At 43.8% G+C, this 20,420-nt stretch overlaps 1 protein-coding gene across 1 annotated transcript in view; it reads left to right on the top strand.

Annotated features, from left to right (window-relative positions):
• RETREG1 (reticulophagy regulator 1) overlaps nucleotides 1-20,420 on the top strand; it is a 164,949-nt gene that overhangs the window by 30,668 nt on the left and 113,861 nt on the right. Inside the window, exon 2 of the mRNA XM_025270688.3 lies at nucleotides 15,228-15,334. Coding sequence (XP_025126473.3) covers nucleotides 15,228-15,334 — 107 coding nt within the window. The remainder of the gene's footprint in view (nucleotides 1-15,227; nucleotides 15,335-20,420) is intronic.

Consider the following 20,420-nt stretch of genomic DNA (forward strand, 5'->3'; position numbering starts at 1 on the left):
AATGAGCTTTGAGGGAATATCCCCCTGTCCATGGCTTATAGGCAGTGATTTCAGACTGATTTTATATTAGTCAAAGCCTATAATTTGATAGGAAAATTTTCTACTTAAAATCACAGTACTTTCCAAAATGGACATCATCTGGGAGTTCCCTGGTCTCCTCTATTTTTTTTTTTTTCCCACCATTAGAAGAGTCATGTAGTCACAGTCATATAGATTTTCTCTGAGTCTGTTTTCCTTGTACCCTCCCTTGTCTCTGAGTATACAGGTTGAGTCTTATTTCTTAGCAGAGCAGAGACTAGTGTTATAATCCATCCCAACAATACCAAGTGGACTGTGGCCATTGGTGACTTGGAAACTAGATTCAAATGCAAATTGATGTACCTGAACTGGAGAAGAAAGTGTAGAATACAGAAAGGACAGAAAGAAAAAAGCAAATAGACAAATGTATTTATTCCAGTATAAAAATGAATCAGAAATGATGCTATACTAGCCTGGCTGGACATAATCCGTAAACTGTAATTATCACAAGCTAGACATGAGTCAGCCTGGTCATGCAGTGTTTTTTTAAAGCAATCATCGCACTGAGATGTAGAAATTGGACACAACTTGCTAAAAGCAAGTACACACAGTGAGTTGCAGAACTTGACCTTTCCAATAACTGTTAAACCATACAGTATGTCTTTATAAGACAGATGGGTATTCATATATACATATGATTTTATATGTATAAGCATACATAATTTAATATATTTGTATATAATGTATGATTGTCATATGTAGTACTGACCTACGATAATATGTTCATGCTAAGTTGCTTCAGTCCAACTCCTTGCAACCCTGTGGACTATAGCTGGCCAGGCTCCTCTGTCTGTGGGATTCTCCAGGCAAGAATACTGGAGCAGGTCGCCATGCCTTCCTCCAGGGGATCTTCCCAACCCAGGGATTGAACCTGCGTCTCTTACATCTCTTGCACTGGTAGTGGGTTCTTTGCCACTAGCGCCACCTGGCAAGCCTCACCTACCATGATGTGTATGTGTATATTATGGTTTGTCATGTGTAATATGTACCTGTCTTGGTTCTCTGAGTCTGGACTATCCATTGTCAGATAAAAGAAGTACATGTAGTACGCACTGTTATATTTAAAATGGGTAACCAACAAGGACCTACTGTAGAGCACGTGAAACTCCGCTCAGTGGTGTGTGGCAGCCTGGATGGGAGGGCAGTTTGGGGGAAGATGGAGACACGTATATGGATGGCTGAGCCCCTTCGGTCACTGCTCATCTGAAACTATAAAAGCCTTGTTCATCATCCATACCCCTGTACAAAACAAAAAGTTAAAAAAAATATGCAAAATGGTATTTGAATTTAATTGGTTATGAAAAGCTCACATGCAGAACAATATTTACCAGAGCCAGAGACTTAGGGGCTGGTAGGGCTTCTTACTAGTTCTCACTTGTAGGAAGCATCTGTTGATACAGTCAGGATCCCTCGGCTAATTTGGAGAAAGTGTCTATGATCTTTTTATCGAACTAACAATGATTTTAAAGTGAAAGAAAAAAACCTTTCCAGGGCTGGCTGAAAGGGCGTGTGACCTGTGCAGACACGCAGAGCCTGGCGCCCAGAAGGCCCTGCACTTGGAGACTGATGCTCTGAGGCTGCAGTCTTATAATTCTTAGCCCTTCTGTCCAGGGATTTGTGTTTTGTCGGTGAAGTGCAACAGGACAGTGAAGCAAGGGGAGCAAGGAGCCTCAGCTCACACGTGGGGTCTCCTCACCATGGTGGGGTATGGGCACCCCCTCCCTGACACTGGGTGTTGGCCCTGCCAGCCTCCCTCTCCCCACCCCACCCAGGATTGCTGCCCCAGGGCAGTGGGCAAGAGGAGGCCTGTGTTCCACTGTGACCCCCCGCTCCTCACTGGGGTGTGGGTGTGAGACACAGACCACCACCTTTGCCCGGCCCCGAGAGCCCTAGTACTCCGAGTGACCAGTTGGCAGGGACCTCACCCCTGCCCTGGATCCAGGTCCTGAACCCGCCCTGGAGTAGGGGCTGCAGTGTCTTAGGGAGCCCCCCTTTGTTGTGGGTGGGGCCTGCAGTCTGGTGGGAAGGGGAGGTTGATTTCTCCACCACCAGCGCCCACATGTTCAACTTGCACTGGACTCGGAAAGCCATGAAGGCCCCAGCGTGAGAGACACCTGTCCACAGCCTCTTCCTCTTAAAACTCTGTGCTTTTTCACTCTGCTTCCTGGGACCTCATGGGCATCCTGCATTGTGACCTCAACCCGTCTCTGAATCGTTCTTCAGCAGCGTTCAGGAATCCTCTGGCCACCTGGGTGAGGGGGTCACTGTGTGTGTCTGTGAATTCTGTGAATGGGTGGATCAGCAAGGTCACCTGGGTCTTGGACTCGGGTCAGGCTGTGCCAAGTGATATTTGCTGGCAGGTCCTAACGTTGTTTAGTTCTACTGAGAATGTTCCCAAACCTCACAGTGTAATCCTCAGCGTCGGCCAAGCAGATCAGCACTTATAGACACTCAGACCCGAGGAATGCAGCAGGTTTCAACAAGGTGTTTAAGAAAAGTCTCTCATTAGATCTTTATGGATGGGATGGACTAACATGGGCAGAAGATAATGGCAAGCTGGATGGTCTGTAATATTCATAAAGTACTGATTAATAATAGTAAACTAGGTCTCCGTGGGAATCACCAGGCTCCAGTCCTGATCTGTCTTTGATGAGGATGAGGACAGAAGACACACAGATGTCCGATGTGTGAGTGTCATGGCACTGGGTACAAGAACGAAGGTGGTTGATGCCACCAATAAGGGCTGTAGGTTTGATTGATGGGCTGTCAAACAGGCACCAACGTAATAAGGCATACTGAGATTCAAAAGTTGCAGCAGAAAAATAAAATCCATGAAGGTTTTAGCTGCCTATAAATTGAAAAGCATGCTGATAGAACTATTTTTAAAAAGGCTGTGTCCAAGTGAGTTAATGAGTTGAAAACTTATGAATACACAAAATGCTGCACAAACAGTTTCAGAGAAGTTTTATTTATAATTGCCCCGAATTGGAAGCAACCAAGATGTCCTTCAGGAGGACAAACAGTGGTACTTGGATAAACGGTGGTGCAGCATATGATGGGATGTTGCTGCTGCTGCTGCTGCTGCATCACTTCAGTTGTGTCTGACTCTGTGCGACCCATAGACGGCAGCCCACCAAGGCTCTCCTGTCCCTGGGATTCTCCAGGCAAGAACACTGGAGTGGGTTGCCATTTCCTTCTCCAATGCATGAAAGTGAAAAGTGAAAGTGAAGTCGCTCAGTCGTGTCTGACTCTTAGCGACCCCATGGACTGTAGCCCACCAGGCTCCTCCCTCCATGGGATTTTCCAGGCAAGAGTACTGAAGTGGGTGCCATTGCCTTCTCCGTACTCAGTAATAAAAAGAAGCGAGTTATCAAACCATGAAAAGACAGAGGAACTTAAATAAATTCTAAGTGAAAACAGCCAGTCTGAAAAAGTTACCTGCTATGCGATTGCAGCTATATGACGTTCTGGAAAAGGCAAACTTGTAGGTACAGTAAAATGACCAGTGGTCCCCAGGGTTTATGGGGAGAGAGAGAGGTATGACCATGTGGAGCTCAGGGATTTTTAGGGCAGCGAAAATATGCCAGGTGACACTGTCATGATGGATACGCAAAATTCTGCATTTATCAGAACCCACAGAATGTGTGACAGAGTGAGCTCTCTTGTGATCTATGGACTTGGTTAATAACATATCAGTATTGGTTTGTCAGTCATAACACATGTATCACAGTGAAGCAAGATGTTAATACTAGGAGACACTGCAGGTGGGATGGGAGGATAGGGGAGGAGGGGATATGGGAAGTCTCTGCACAGTCTACTCAGTTTTTCTGTAAACCTAAAACTGCTCTAAAAATACAGCCTATTAATTTTTTAAAAAGTGTATAAGTAGAGCTTTGGAATCCAGAACAAAGGGATTCAAGGCCCTTCCTGGCTCCCCTACAGATGCCCAGTGGGAGCATTTGGTCTGAAAAGAGTCACCCCTGGAGCCTGGCCAGAGTTGGATTAGACACATGGGGAAGAGGTGATGGGACCAGGGATGTTTGTCCTGACGAGGCATGATCATGACCCCTACTTTCGGCAAACTTGGTGGTGGTGGCTGGTGTCACTGAGGAGTGCTCTTGGGATCTCTTGTGTCAGTTCAGCACACTCTGAGCAGACATACTCTCCAAACTCGGTAACAGCCCTTCTAGCTGTTTTCATGTAGTAACAGGAGGAGGAAGAAGAGGAGCTTGTGTTTTGGAGGTGTTTTTGCAAGGTGGTGAGAGAGCTGGCTTAGAGCCAAGCTGTTTGGATTCCCAGATCCTGTCTGGATCTTGATCCCACCTCCCCTGATTTTGGGGCCTTAAGAAAATTTCTTAACCTCTCCTTGCTCATCTGTAAAATGGGGCTAATCGTAGTAGCTTCCTCATGGGATTGTTATAAGGATTAAATAAGTGAATACATACATTGTTATAAGAATTAAACAAGTGAATACATACATTGTTATAAGGATTAAATGAGTGAATACATACATTAAATGATGTCTAGAGCCATGCTTGCACTCACTAGACATCAGCTATTCTATTCACTGCAATGTGGTTCTATAGTAGCTTCCTCATGGGATTGTTATAAGGATTAAGTGAGCAAATACATACATTGTTATAAGGATTAAACGAGTGAATACGTACATTAAATGATGTCTAGAACCACGCTTGCACTCACTAGACATCAGCCGTTCTATTCACTGCAATGTGGCTCTGGATGGCAGAACTTGAGCCTCTGGGTCGAGGGAGGCTGGCGTTAAGGGCACTTTCTCACTGTCCTGTCCAAGCCTCTCATTGTTCCCCTGCTTCCCCTGTTCCCAGACCCGGAATGCCTTTGGTGCCTTTTTACCTGGCAAAGTCCAACAGCTTAAACGCCACCCTCTCTCAAGAGCGCTCTCTGCCTTTCTTATGTGGTCATCGGTCCTCTTTCCTGTTTCCATAGTCTTGTGGAAAGTACTTGGGTTAAACATAGCTGTTTACTTGTCTGCTTCTCAGCTTCTCTGGGATTTAGTCATCAGTGTATACCTGCAGCTAGCCCAGGGCCTGACAGTCACTGGTTATGGAATGAAATGGGATTTCCCTTTCCCCCAATAATAAAAAGACACTGTAGGGAGCTGGATGAAGAAGACATGCTGAGCTTCCCCATATGAGATGTGTTTCAGTAGGACTGGGTGATGCTTACCGAGGGAATCATGGGTTGGATGAAAAAGTGTAGTCTTCTCTGAATAGTGCCACAGAGTGCCAGAATCAGAATCGCTTATGGCCGGCAGGCAGGGATTTTTTGTTGTTGTTGTTGTTTTTGATGTCCTATAAGACAGTTTTCATAAAAGAAAAGATCGCTTTGAAACAACTCTGTTCAACTATTTTTTTAAAAGATGTTACTTATTTATTTTATTTTTGGCCGCAGTGGGTTTTCACTGCTTCAGGAAGGCTTTTTCTAGGTGCAGCAAGCAGGGGCTACTTTTTGTGGTGGTGCTGGGGCTTCTCATTGCTGTGGCTTCTTTTGATGCGGAACTCAGGCTCTAGGCGAATGATCTCCATAGTTGTGGCACACAGCCTTGGTTGCTCTGAGCCATGTGGGATCTTCCAGGGCCAGGAATCGAACCCATGTCCTCTGCATTGGCAAGCAGGTTCTTTACCACTAGACCACCAGAGAAGCCCTCTATTCAACTATTTTTTTTAAAGTATAATTTGATTTAGTCAGATTGTAACCCTTGTTATTCTTGAGCTTTCAATTTTAGCTATCATAGCATTATTATGTTTATAAATCCAAGAAATTTTAGCAGTCATTTTCAAGAGAGTCTTTGATGAATGATTGTGTGTGTTAGTGGCTCAGTCATGTCCAACTCGTTGCGATACCATGGGCTGCAGCACACCAGATTCTCTGTCCATGGGATTCTCCAGGCAAGAATACTGGAGTGGGTTGCTATTCCCTTCTTCAGGGAACCTTCCCAACCCAGGGATCGAAGCCAGGTTTCCTGCAGTGCAGGCAGATTCTTTATCATCTGAGAATGGTTTCATTAAAAACTTTCATTATACTTCTTTCCACATGTAAAACTGCATTTGTAAAGTTTATATTTTTCCTGTCCCTTTAAAGTGTTTTATTATCAAAGGTTACTACAGTTTATACCAAAGGGACTCAGGAACCAACCTGATTAAGCTCTCACCCGCCAAGATGGGCCACTTGAGGGTCTGTAGGGGAGAGACTCTGGGGGCTGTGGCGCATCATTCATAAACACTGGAAAGGAATGAAGGAGACCAGCTTCTCTACCTTTACCTTAAATCTTAGTATTAGAGAACACTAAGGTCTCATTTTCTTGAAGGCTAGTAAATAAAGAGAAGGAATCAAGTGTTGATCCCACCTTTGCCTTGAGATCCATCTCTTCTGGTCATCAGACATTGATGAAGGGAAGTTTCTCTTGATCGACATGACCCAGCTAACACCTGAAGCTAGAACGAAGTGCTCCCACCCCCGGGTAGCCCCTGAGGAAATATCAGCCAGGCAGCCATCACCAACGGCTGCTAACATCACAGAATCGAGACAGCGGTCACTGGGTACCTGCTGATGGGAGCACACAGGTCCACCTGTCGTGCAGCTCTATAGAAGAAGAAACTGAGCCGAAATCTGGTCAAGACTGCAGATGCAACTGCCAGTTTTCACAGTCTGCAGAAGGGGTAAAGGAAAATGTTACACTAAGCCACAAGGATACAAGAAATGATTCTCAGGCTTTGGAAAGCTTTACTGGACAAATGAGTCTGTTTCTTCTATGATAATTTTAAGGAAAAACAGTAATAATAATAAATAGAGAGAGAGACAGATGAGGGGCAGACAGGAAACCTACAAATTACAGGAAACTTAAAACTCACATCTCTCCATTTCAGTGTATGATTTTTTCAGATTCTGGTTCAGTCTTTCAGTGTTTTCGTGTGTGTGTGTGCATATGTGTACAAAAGATGAGTGGGCAATTGGGAATGCTGACAGGCACCTGACGACATCAAAGAATGCTTGCATTAAGGACACTGAGCAGGATTATTAGATGTGATAGTGATATTGTTGTTAGGTTAAAAGTCCCTTTTTGTTTTTGAAGATAAATGACATTTGCAAATACACACACAAAAAATAAAATTTTGTGAAGTTTGATATTTACTTCAAATAATTTAGCTGTGTATGTGGTGGAGAGAGCTTCAGTTCAGTTCAGTTCAGTTGTTCAGTCGTGTCTGACTCTTTGCAACCCCATGGACTGCAGCATGCCAGGCCTCCTTGTCCATCACCAACTCCTGGAGTTCACTCAGACTCACATCCATCGAGTCGGTGATGCCATCCAGCCATCTCATCCTCTGTCATCCCCTTCTCCTCCTGCCCCCGATCCCTCCCAGCATCAGAGTCTTTTCCAATGAGTCAACTCTTCGCATGAGGTGGCCCAAGTACTAGAGTTTCAGCTTTAGCATCAGTCCTTCCAACGAACATTCAGGACTAATTTCCTTTAGGATGGACTGGTTGGATCTCCTGGCAGTCCAAGGGACTCTCAAGAGTCTTCTCCAACACCACAGTTCAAATGCATCAATTCTTCGGCGCTCAGCTTTCTTTATAGTCCAACTCTCACATTGATACATGACTACTGGAAAAACCATAGCCTTAACTAGACGGACCTTTGTTGGCAAAGTAATGTCTCTGCTTTTAAATATGCTCTCTGCTGCTGCTGCTAAGTCGCTTCAGTCGTGTCTGACTCTGTGTGACCCCATAGACGGCAGCCCACCAGGCCCACCATTCCTGGGATTCTCCACGCAAGAATACTGGAGTGGGTCGCCATTTCCTTCTCCAATGCATGAAAGTGAAAAGTGAAAGTGAAGTCACTCAGTCGTGTTTGACTCTTAGCGACCCCATGGACTGTAGCCCACCAGGCACCTCCATCCATGGGATTTTCCAGGCAAGAGTACAGAGTGGGGTGCCATCGCCTTCTCTGAAATATGCTGTCTAGGTTGGTCATAACTTTTCTTCCAAAGAGTAAGTGTCCTTTTACTTCATGGCTGCAATCACCATCTGCAGTGATTTTGGAGCCCAAGAAAATAAATCTGTTTATTTTTTAGATTTGTTTCTCCACTGTTTCTCCATCTATTCGCCATGAAGTGATGGGACTGGATGCCATGATCTTAGTTTTCTGAATGTTGAGCTTTAAGCCAACTTTTCGCTCTCCTCTTCCACTTTCATCAAGAGGTTCTTTAGTTCCTCTTCACTTTCTACCATAAGGGTGGTGTCATCTGCATATCTGAGGTTATTGATATTTCTCCAGGCAATCTTGATTCCAGCTTGTGCTTCCTCCAGCCCAGCGTTTCTCATGGTGTATTCTGCATAGAAGTTAAATAAGCAGGGTGACAATGTACAGCCTTGACGTACTCCTTTTCGTATTTGGAACCAGTCTGTTGTTCCATGTCCAGTTCTAACTGATGCTTCCTGACCTGCATACAGGTTTCTCAAGAGGCAGGTCAGGTGGTCTGGTATTCCCATCTCTTGAAGAATTTTCCATAGTTTATTGTGATCCACACATTCAAAGGCTTTGGCATAGTCAATAAAGCAGATATAGATATAAAAATAGGAGAGAGCTTCAGTGTGTGGAAATATAAAGAAATAAGATTGGCCATGAATGGAGAATTGTTGAAGCTGGGTTTACTATACTTCAGTCTCTCTTTTTGTATATGTTTGAAAGATACTAAAATAAAAGTTTAAAAAAATGACCTTGTCTGACAACCAAGATCTACCAAATATTAGGCAATTCCCATAAAATAAATACATTCATAAATGTTCCCGTGATTTGAATTTCAAAATCAGAAGTCTAAATTATGCTACATATTTTAATTGCAACCATGAGATGAATCCTCATAACCAGTATAAATAACTAAAATACAAAAAATATGCAGGTTTTTCCTAAGTACAAATTATTAATATTAGGACTTTGTTTCTTAGACATTTCTATTCTTAGCTCTTGGACTGCAAAGACACGCATTGACCAAGGAGACATGCAATCCCATACAATTTTGGCATTTCTACTCCAAGTATTGAATAGTGATTGGGTTGCATTCTCATTTGGCTGAGGATCTTTAATGACGAATGAGACCCTTGGGCAAAATACCAGCTAGTCCCTGGCTCAGGGCACATGAGGGGCATCCTCAGGGCTCTTGGAGTTGCTATGGCAATGCCCTCTAAATGAGAGCTATTAGCACCCAGGGCGATGGGTCAAAGTCCTATCATTCCCTAATTTTTGTATTCCTGGAAGATTGTAATTTCCACTGAAAGAATAAGTAATGATCAGCACTGCTTCAGTTCATTTTGCATTTCTTTGGTTTTTAAGAGATCCTTAAATGGCTTCCTGGTTAGCTCAAAAGATATTTAAATTTGAGGGAACTTTCTCTCCTAGGTCTTTACCTGACTCTGAAGCAAAGGCCTTTCTAATGAAACATAGTAATCTAACATCTGCAGATTCCTTCTGATGCAATGTGAGTCACACACTGAGTTACGACTCATTGTGGAGTCACTTAAGTGAGTCGCAGTCAGCATTTTAAAATATAGTGGAATTGAAGCAAAGTATCAGAAGTCATCACACATTATGAGGACAAATATCACTTTTGAAGCTGGTTTCATCTGTATGTATGTAGATATAAATGAATTTCTTACAGTGGATCATTATCAAAAATTCTGAGAACTGCCACTTCAGTGTGTTGTGGTTCAGTTGCTCAGTCATGTCCAGTGCTTTGCGACCCCATGGACTGCAGCACGCCAGGCTTCTTTGTCCTTCACCATCTCTCGTGCTGGCAAAGTAATGTCTCTACTTTTTAATATGCTGTCTAGATTTGTTATAGCTTTTCTTTCAAGGAGCAAGGGTCTTTTAATTTCATGTATGCAGTCACCATCTGCAGTGGTTTTGGAGCCCAAGAAAATAAAAGTCTCTCACTGTTTCCATTGTTTCCACAACTATTTGCCATGAAGTGGCCCAGTATAGGCCCCCTAAATAGATATTTATTGAATGTAAATACTAGTATTTAAACCACCTATTTCAGAGGATCTGGGGGGAGGAGCCTGGGGTCTGGGAATCTGTATTTTAACAAGCTTTCCAGGCAGCCAGGCTGCTAACAGTTGCAGAACTATACTTAGGAAGCACTGACCTATTCTACCTACTCTGGCCCAGGTCACACACAGACAATTAGCATAAGAACCAGACCTTAAACTTGGGTTTCCCACATTCTGGGAGAGGGTTTACCTATACTTCATCAGCATCTCATGTTGGCCACTTCTCACCAAGCACATTGCATAACCTTCCTGAATGCCAGTTTCCTCCCTATCTACCTCATCTTCTCTGCTGCCCTCAGGGATTTCCCTAAATCACTCAATTTCATTTTCCTACTCTATATCTTTGGCTTTTTCTCTACTGTCAGTAGTGTTAAAACCAAACTCCCTATATATCCTTCAGGGCTTGCCACAGTCAGCCCTGAGCCTGGCACCTCAATCTCTTCTCTCTGCCAGTCTCCCAACTCTCTTCTTTATCCCTCTGCTTCTGCTGAAGCTACCCCAGACCACCTGCATGCCCCAGGCACACCTCACCCTTGTCTGATTCTTCTACTCATGTTATATCCACTAATTGGAACTTAGCTTCTATTTTCCTCTGAATTACATCCATCCTCCCAGACCAAGTTCAATGCCACTTTTCTAGATCTTCCCTGATTTGGAGTTAATAGTTTCTCCTCCTTTGGTTCTCTCTTCTCTTTGCCCATGTTTTGCTATAGCATTAAGACTCATTGCCTTGGACTTTGTTAGCACAGCCTGTGTTCATTTCTCTGATGAGGAAGTAAGTTCCTAGAAGGCAGTTTTCATGTATTCTTTGCTTCTTTATATTAATACATTCTATACTACTTTACAGTTAGTGTTAAGTGATATATCTGTTAATTTTTCTGAGTTATGATCACCCCAAGTGAAAGGATTCCCTGGTGGCTCAGATGGTAAAGAATCTGCCTGTAGTGTGGGAGACCTGGGTTCAATCCCTGGGTTGGGAAGATCCCCTGGAGAAGGAAATGGCAACCCACTCCAGTATTCTTGCCTGGAGAATCCCATGGACAGAGGAACCTGGTGGGCTTCAGTTCACAGAATTGCAAAGAAGTATTAATTAGCAGCTTAACCAACTAACTTATGTAAAATGGGCTTCAACCTCTGTATGAAGGCTCAAAGCTCCCTGTGACTTCTTTGCCTTTCCATTCCTTTATAAAACCAATCAAAACAAACAAACCAAAAAAGTATTGTAGGGTTTGTGTGCTGTTCATCATAAAGAATTCTTTGTTTTCTTTTGGAGAGGAAGCAGGCAGATAGACAAAAGAGCAGTGATATTAGAGAGAAAGGGCTGGCAAACTGGGTTCCTAATAACTGCTGTTTTTAAGAGATTGGTGGGAAAACAGGTAGGAGTTAAAGAAATGAATATGGCATAAAACAGAAACTAAGACAGAATAGTAAGTAAAGGGCATCTACTTTAGCCACTCTCTGTGCATGAGAAGAGGCTTCCCTGATAACTCAGTTGGTAAAGAATCTGCCACCAATGCAGGAGACCCCAGAGAGAGTTTTGCCAAGAGAATGCACTGTTCATAGCAAACACCCTCTTCCAACAACACAACAGAAGTCTCTACACAGGGGCATCACCAGATGGTCAATACCAAAATCAGATTGATTATATTCTTTGCAGCCAAAGATGGAGAAGCTCTATATAGTCAGCAAAAACAAGACAGGGAGCTGACTGTGGCTAAGATCATGAACTCCTTATTGCCAAATTCAGACTTAAACTGAAAAAGTAGGGAAAACCACTAGACCATTCAGGTATGACCTAAATCAAATCCCTTACGATTATAAAGTAAAAGTGACAAATAGGTTTAAGGGATTAGATCTGATAGAGTGCCTGAAGAACTATGGATGGACGTTTGTGGCATTGTACAGGAGACAGGAATTAAGACCATTCCCAAGAAAAAGAAATGCAAAAAAGCAAAATGGCTGTCTGAAGAGGCCTTACAAATAGCTGTGAATAGAAGAGAAGTAAAAGGCAAAGGAGAAAAGTAAAGATACACACATTTGAATGCAGAGCTGCAAAGAATAGCAAGGAGAGATAAGAAAGCCTTCCTTAGAGATCAATGCAAATAAATAGAGGAAAACAACAGAATGGGAAAGACTAGAGATCTCGTCAAGAAAATTAGAGATATCAAGGGAACATTTCATGCAAAGATGGGCTCAACAAAGGACAGAAATTGTATGGACCTAACAGAAGCAGAATATATTAAGAAGAGGTGGCAAGAATACACAGAAGAACTGTACAAAAAAGATCTTCATGACCCAGATACTCACGATGGTGTGATCACTCACCTAGAGCCAGACATCCTGGAATGTGAAGTCAAGTGGGCCTTAGGAAGCATCACTATGAACAAAGCTAGTGGAGGTGACGGAATTCCACTTGAGCTATTTCAAATCCTGAAAGATGATGCTGTGAAAGTGCTGCACTCAATATGCCAGCAAATTTGAAGACTCAGCAGTGGCCATAGGACTGGAAAAGGTCAGATTTCATTCCAATCCCAAAGAAAGGCAATGCCAAAGAACATTCAAACTACTGCATAATTGCACTCATCTCACACACTAGAAAAGTAATGCTCAAAATTTTCCAAGCCAGGCTTCAACAGTACGTGAACTGTGAGCTTCCAGATGTTCAAGCTGGATTTAGAAAAGGCAGAGGAACCAACCAGAGATCAAATTGCCAACCATCTGTTGGATCATCGAAAAAGTAAGAGAGTTCCAGAAAAACATCTATTTCTGCTTTATTGACTATGCCAAAGCCTTTGAATGTGTGGATCACAATAAACTGTGGAAAATTCTTCAAGAGATGGGAATATCAGACCACCTGACCTGCCTCTTGAGAAACTTGTATGCAGGTCAGGAAGCATCAGTTAGAACTGGACATGGAACAACAGACTGGTTTCAAATCAGGAAAGGAGTACGTGAAGGCTGTATATTGTCACCCTGCTTATTTAACTTATATGCAGAGTATATCATGAGAAATGCTAGGCTGGATGAAGCACAAGCTGGAATCAATATTGCTGGGAGAAGAAATATCAATAACCTCAGATATGCAGATGACATCACCCTTATGGCAGAAAGTGAAGAGGAACTAAAGGACCTCTTGATGAAAGTGAAAGAGGAGAGTGAAAAAGTTGGCTTAAAGCTCAACATTCAGAAAACTAAGATCATGGCATCTGGTCCCATCACTGCATGGCAAATAGATGGGGAAACAGTGGAAACAGTGGCTGACTTTATTTTTCTGGGCTCCAAAATCACTGCAGATGGTGACTGCAGCCATGAAATTAAAAGATGCTTACTCCTTGGAAGGAAAGCTGTGACCAACCTAGACAGTATATTAAAAAGCAGAGACATTACTTTGCCAACAAAGGTCCGTCTAGTCAAGGCTATGGTTTTCCCAGTGGTCATGTATGGATGTGAGACTTGGACTGTGAAGAAAGCTGAGTGCCGAAGAATTGATGCTTTTGAACTGTGGTGTTGGAGAAGACTCTTGAGAGTCCCTTGGACTGCAGTAAGATCCAACCAGTCCATCCTATAGGAGATCAGTCTGGGGTGTTCATTGGAAGAACTGATGTTGAAGCTGAAACTCCAATAATTTGGCCACCTGATGTGAAGAGCTGACTCACTGGAAAAGACTGTGATGCTGGGAAAGATTGAGGGCAGGAGAAGGGGACGACAGAGGATGAGACAGTTGGATGGCATCACCGACTCAATGGACATGGGAGGCATGGAGTGCTGCGGTTCATGGGATCGCAGAGTTGGACATGACTGAGTGACTGAACTGAAGTGAGTGAACTGAACTGAGACAACATATTAAAAAAAAAAAGTGAAGTGAACTGAACTGAGACAACATATTAAAAAGCAGAGACATTACTTTACCGACAAAGGTCTGTCTAGTCAAAGCTATAGTTTTTTCGGTAGTCATGTACAGATGTGAGAGTTGGACTATAAAGAAAGCTGAACGCCAAAGAATTGATGCTTTTGAACTGTGGTGTTGGAAAAGACTCTTGAGAGTCCCTTGGACTGCAAGGAGATCAAACCAGTCAATTCTAAAGGAAATCAGTCCTAAATGTTCATTGAAAGGACTGATGCTGAAGCTGAAACTCCAGTACTTTGGCCATCTGATGCAAAGAACTGACTCATTTGAAAAGAACCTGATGCTGGGAAAGATTGAAGGCAGGAGGAGAAGGGGACGACAGAGGATGAGATGGTTGCATGGCATCACCGACTCAATGGACATGAGTTTGAGTATACTGCAAGGGTTGTGATGGACAGGGTGGCCTGGCGTGCTGCAGTCCATGGGGTCGCAAAAAGTCGGACACGACTGAGCAACTGAACTGACCGACTGACTGCCTGAGAAGACCCTGCAGCTCTGCCTTTGTTATAATTCTGCTCCAGGTCAATTCTATTCCATCTTGCAGAGTGCTATTTGGGCCATATCCAAGAATGCAAATCCTCTGCCCAGATGGGCAGTTAGAGCAGAAAAGCCTGGCACAAAAGTACACATGGCTCAGGTGCTTTTATTTCACTGTCTCTAATGCCTATTAAGTAACTTTCTTTCTTCTTTAATTTTTGGCTTCTCTGGGTCTTGGTTGCTGTGCACAGGCTTTCTCTAGTTGCGGCAAGTGGAAGCTGTTCTGTAGTTGCGGTGCTCAGGCTTCTCATTGTGGTGGCTTTTCTTGTTGCATAGCATGGGCTGTAGGTACACGGGTGTCAGTTGTTTCACCTTGTGGACTCTAGATCACGAGCTCAGTAGCTGTGGTTCACAGGCTTAGTTGCCCCCAGACATGTGGGATCTTCCTGGACCAGAGATCGAACCTGTGTCCCCTGCATTGGTAGGTAGATTCTTAACCACTGACCCACCAGGGATGTCCCAAGTAACTTTCATATGGTCACGTTGTGGGTGCTTTTGACAAGTGAAATCATTTATTGAATCTATTTTTTGTTTCTGTGGCAGAAAGTAAACCTAATTGTTTAAAAAGGGTAAAATCCTCAAATTGAAACAATGATTTGTCTGTTTTTTGCTGTGATAGGTTCCTTGCACTGACTCCATGGAGAGTGTATCACCTGATTTCCGTCATGATCCTTACGCGTGTTATTATGCAGATAATAAAGGATGTGATTTTGTCTAGAGCAAGAGGTAAGAAAACTTTGAATTCATTTTTATGGCATTTAATTTTCTAGACCCTGAATGTCTGACCTTTGTATAGAGATTTTAACCAAGTGGTCTTTGAAAAGGAACAAAATAACAGATTGTATAGGCACTGGCTTTTCTAGCTTAAATGTTTGTTAAGTGTTACTTTTAAATTTATTAAATTTATTTAGGTATTTATCATTTATTGAACAGATGTGTCCTTAGTCATAACTGCTGCTGCTGGGCAAATGGTCTGTGTGTGCTGGTTTCTCTTTTGGCTCCGAGCACTGTTATTCTAAATGGCATTTTGATATTCAAGTAGGCCGCAGTGAGGATGACAGTTAAATATTTATTACATCCCACATGACGAAACTGAGCCATTGGAAAATGGACTGCTGCTGCTGCTGCTGCTGCTAAGTCATTTCAGTTGTGTCCGACTCTGTGCAACCCCATAGACGGCAGCCCACCAGGCTTCTCTGTCCCTGGGATTCTGAGGCAAGAACACTGGAGTGGGTTGCCATTTCCTTCTTCGGTGCAGAAAAGTGAAAAGTGAAAGTGAAGTCGCTCAGTCATGTCCGACTCTTTGCGACCTCATGGATTGTAGCCTACCAGGCTCCTCGGACCATGGGCTTTTCCAGGCAAGAGTACTGGAGTGGGTTGCCATTTCCTTCTCCAGGAAAATGGACTAGTTGATGTAAAATTTTTCTCTGCCTCAGTGGAGAAAAAGCAGTGAATTCAGGGCTTAAAAACAATTAAGTCATGGTTAAATACATTTTTTTTAATGAATTAAAAAAAAAATTCATTTTAAACACCAAATTTTAAAAATTCAAGTGAAAATTTGAATTATTTAAAAAATTTGTTTAAGATTTAACTATGCTATACATCTGAGTCAAGCGTTTCCATACTTGGAATGGGGGACTTCTTTCTACCAAGGTTTGAGCAAGGGTTTGTAAGTAGGCAAAAATCCCTGCTTGGAATACTTGGGCTCCATGAAATTAAGTGGAATAGGATTGATTCGATCAAAAGTAGCTAAGAGTGGGTTACAATGAGGTAGTTGATTCCAATGAATGTAACCCCAGTGGGTAATTTTGGTTGGGGTCCTTATGGGTGGATGCACATAAGAACTGTCCAGGGTCCTGTTCCCTTTTGGGGACACTGAGGCTGCTGGTGGGACCTCCCTGATGACATTCTTGGGACCAGGGATGTAAGCGGTTAGGGATGTACCATCATCTGTTAAGGAGGCACCATCACAGTGCTCTATAGTGCTAGTCCTGGTACTTAGTTGCTCAGTTGTGTCCGATTCTTTGTGACCCCATGGACTGTAGCCCAGCCAGGCTCCTCTGTCCCTGGGAATTCTCCAGGCAAGAATACTGGAGTGGGTTGCCATTTCCTTCTGCAGGACATCTTCCCAACCCAGGGATTGAACCCAGGTCTCCCACATTGCTGGCAGATCCTTCACTGTCTGAGCTGCCAGGGAAGCCCCTACAGTGTTCTATCAGTTCAGTTCAGTTGCTTAGTCATATCTGACTCTTTGTGACCCCACAGACTGCAGCACACTGGGCTTCCCTGTCCATCACCAATTCCCGGAGCTTATTCAAACTCATGTCTATCGAGTCAGTGATGCCAGTGTATGGAACATTACAGTGCTCTATTGTGCACTTCAAATCCGGTTTATATTTCAAGTCTGTATGGTTCTTAAATTAACTCATGTGTAAACCATTTAGAAAGATTGTTTCACATGGCTGTGTTTCAAGGTTTGGAGGTGATTCCTTGGAGGTGATAGATACCTCCAAGGTTTGGAGGTCCCTGTTCTGGGAACATGAACAGATTTGGTTTTGTCCAGTTACCACTTTTCTCAAATCTATATAGGTTGGTTTATATTCTTGTACATGTTCTTCCTTCTTGCCCTGTCCTCCTCCTCCCCACGCCCCTCTTTTCTGTTTCAGAGAATACCTTCTAACCCTAACCGGGCACCCGATGCTTTCTGTTCACCCTAACATATGCGTGTGTGCTCAGTTGTGTTCAACTCTTTGTGACCCCTTGGACTGTAGCCCACCAGGTTCTCTGTGCATAGAATTTTCTAGGCAAGATTACTGGAGTGGGTTGCCGTTTGCTCTTCCAGGGGATCTTCCCGACTCAGGGATCAAACCCATGTCTTCTGCATTGCAGGCGGATTCTTTACTGCTGAGCCATTGGGGAAGCCCCTCGGTTTGCCCTAGAAATACTAATTCTGCCTAGAATTGGGGCTTCTCTGGTGGCTCAGATGGTAAAGAATCTGCCTGCAATGCAGAAGACCTGGGTTCGATCCTTGCCTTGGGAAGATCCCCTGGAGGAGAACATGGCAACCCACTCCAGTATTCTTGCCTGGAGAATCCCCATGGACAGAGGAGCCTGGCGGGCTATAGTCCATTGGGGTCACAAAGAGTCAGACACGACTGAATGTGCACACATAACATTTTCTGCATAAAGTAACATTTTGCAGGATTCAGGGATTAAGGCCTGATAGTTTTGGGGGCCGTTATTCATCCTCCTACATAATTGGAACCGCTAAACTATGATGAGAAATCCTTCTTATACCACAGAGTTGTGTAGAGGTCAGACAAGAGCGTTAAAAAAGAAGTTCCTACATCAGTATGGGCCCCTCTGTTCAGCTTCCGGCCCATCACTTGAATATCACGGGTTTGGTCACCCATCAGTTTGTCCATACTGAGGGCCTTCCTCTAGCCAGGGCCTGTTGTGAGTGCCACTCTGACCAAGTCCAGCTCTCACGCTTCTGCCTGTAGGGCCGGCATTTGGAATGGACCAATCTTTCTGTCCGAGTTTTCACTGGGGGACATTGCTCTCAGTACAGAGTTTCTGCTGCATGAGAAAAGGAGAAACAAGATTCATCCCCATGCGTTCCCAGGACTCCCTGTCTGTGGCTGAAGAAGCCCTGGTGCCTGCTTCATTCTTCCTGATCCAGTCTTTTAGAACAAAGGCCCATTGAATCCCATGTGTGGTTGGCAGGAGCCTGGTCTTATAGGCCTTCAGCCTAAGGCCCTGTGGTGATGAATTGGTCTCCAGGAGGCACAGAATTGGCTTCAAGTTGGACCCAGATATGGGGATTGGCTTCATTTAGAGCTGCTGGGCTCTCATGAGACACCCTGGCCCCCCAGCAGGAGTGGTGAGGAAAGGACCCCCAACTTATCTGTCTCCTCGCCTCTCCCCCAACTTTCCTGCTTCCCACAGCATTTCTGGCTAAAGATATTAACCAAAATCCTCTTGTTAAGAATTTAATTGTATCCCTCCTTTCCCTTCATTATATCTTTAACACCATCTCGACACTTAATATGAAATAGATGAGCAAAAGTGTGGCTGTACTGCCTTGGAACTTAATCGTTGTAAAACCCATGGGGCCCCACGTCTCTGGTTTCTGAGTCACTAGTGTGGATGCCCCCTGGCTGTGATAGATTTCTGTCTTGCTTTTTATGCCCAAGTGCCTGCTCCCAGAATTAACTCCTTAGTCTGGTCCCTGGGCAGTCATCTGTCGTGTGGGAAACTCCTCCCACAGCCTTCAACTTCTCCATCACCACCTTCTCTCTCTTTACGAAAGAACCAGTCATCTCCACACCCCACCCCACCTGCCCCTCACTGTCTTGAGATGCTCTTCACCTACTTCCCTGGGCAGTGGAGGAGGGCTCACTCAGCAGAGCCCCACATGCTCCCTGTGGAGCATGACCAACCACCATCCCTTTATGCCTTTCCTCCTGCCAAATCTACAGGAACCATTTGATACAGAACATGGACCCACCTGGAATCATGGCCTATGAACTGTAGGCATTTGTGCTCACTCTGCGCTGTCATTCCAGCTTGTGCCCTCATGGCTTGTGTGAAGGCCTGGATTTGGTCCCCTAGACTGTCATCGCATCTTGGACCTCAGCCTTTGGAAGTGCTGTCTCCAACCCCTGCCAAGGCTGGAGGGTGCTTCCTTCTGTTCAATCTCACTGCCACTGAACCAGCTCTGTGCCTGCAGTTCAAGTGTGCTCCTGCTCAGCCTCTCACCACTGCCCCATCCTCAGCCCTGAGCAGCCACAGCCTGGTCTACGTTCAGTGATGGTGGTGCTGCTGTCTTCATCATTCTAATTTTCTCGCTCCCTTAGGCAGCAACCCTTTTTCCATTTTTTTGTTATAATTAACATACAATATAAGCTTCAGGTGTATAGCATAGTGACTTAATATTTTATACACTGAAAGTGAAAGTCACTCAGTCCAACTCTTTGCAACCCCATGGACTACACAGTTCATGGAATTCTCCAGGCCAGAATACTGGAATGGATAGCCTTTCCCTTCTGCAGGAGATCTTCCCAACCCAGGGATCATACCCAGGTCTCCCGCATTGCAGGCAGATTCTTTACCAGCTGAGCCACAAGGGATGCCCAAGAAGGCTGGAGTGGGTAGCCTATCCCTTCTCCAGCAGATCTTCCCAACCCAGGAATTGAATCATTGAACCGGGGTCTCTTTTATTGCAGATGGATTCTTTACCAACTGAGCACTTAGGGAAGCCCTCTTTTATACATTATGAACTGATAACTTCAGTAAGACCAGTTACCATCCATCATGTCACCACACAAAGTTGTTACAATATTATTAATTATATTCTCTGTGTGTGCATTGCATTTCTGTGATTTATTTTATAGCTAGAAGTTTGTACCTTTTAATCCCCTTCACTTATTTTGTCTATCTCCCTGACCCCTCTCCCCTTTGGCAACCATCAACAGTTTGTTCTCTGTATCTATGAATCTATTTCTGTTCTGTTTCTTCATTTGTTTTGTTTTTTAGATTCCACATGTAAGTGAAATCATGTGGAATTTTTTTCTCTGACTCATTTCATTTAGCATAATACTCTCAAGTCCTTCCATATTGCTGCAAATGGCAAGATTTCATTCTTTTTTCATGACCAAGTAATACTCCACTATATATGTATATTAGGTTGGCCAAAAAGTTCATTTGAGTTTTTCCATAAGATGTTACACTACATCTTCTTTATTTGTTCATCTAGGTGAAAGGGAACCCAGATCAATTATACAGTTCTAATAATCTGATAAAAGGATGC

This window comes from Bubalus bubalis, chromosome 19 (assembly GCF_019923935.1).
Source record: "Bubalus bubalis isolate 160015118507 breed Murrah chromosome 19, NDDB_SH_1, whole genome shotgun sequence".
Lineage (NCBI taxonomy): Eukaryota > Metazoa > Chordata > Mammalia > Artiodactyla > Bovidae > Bubalus > Bubalus bubalis.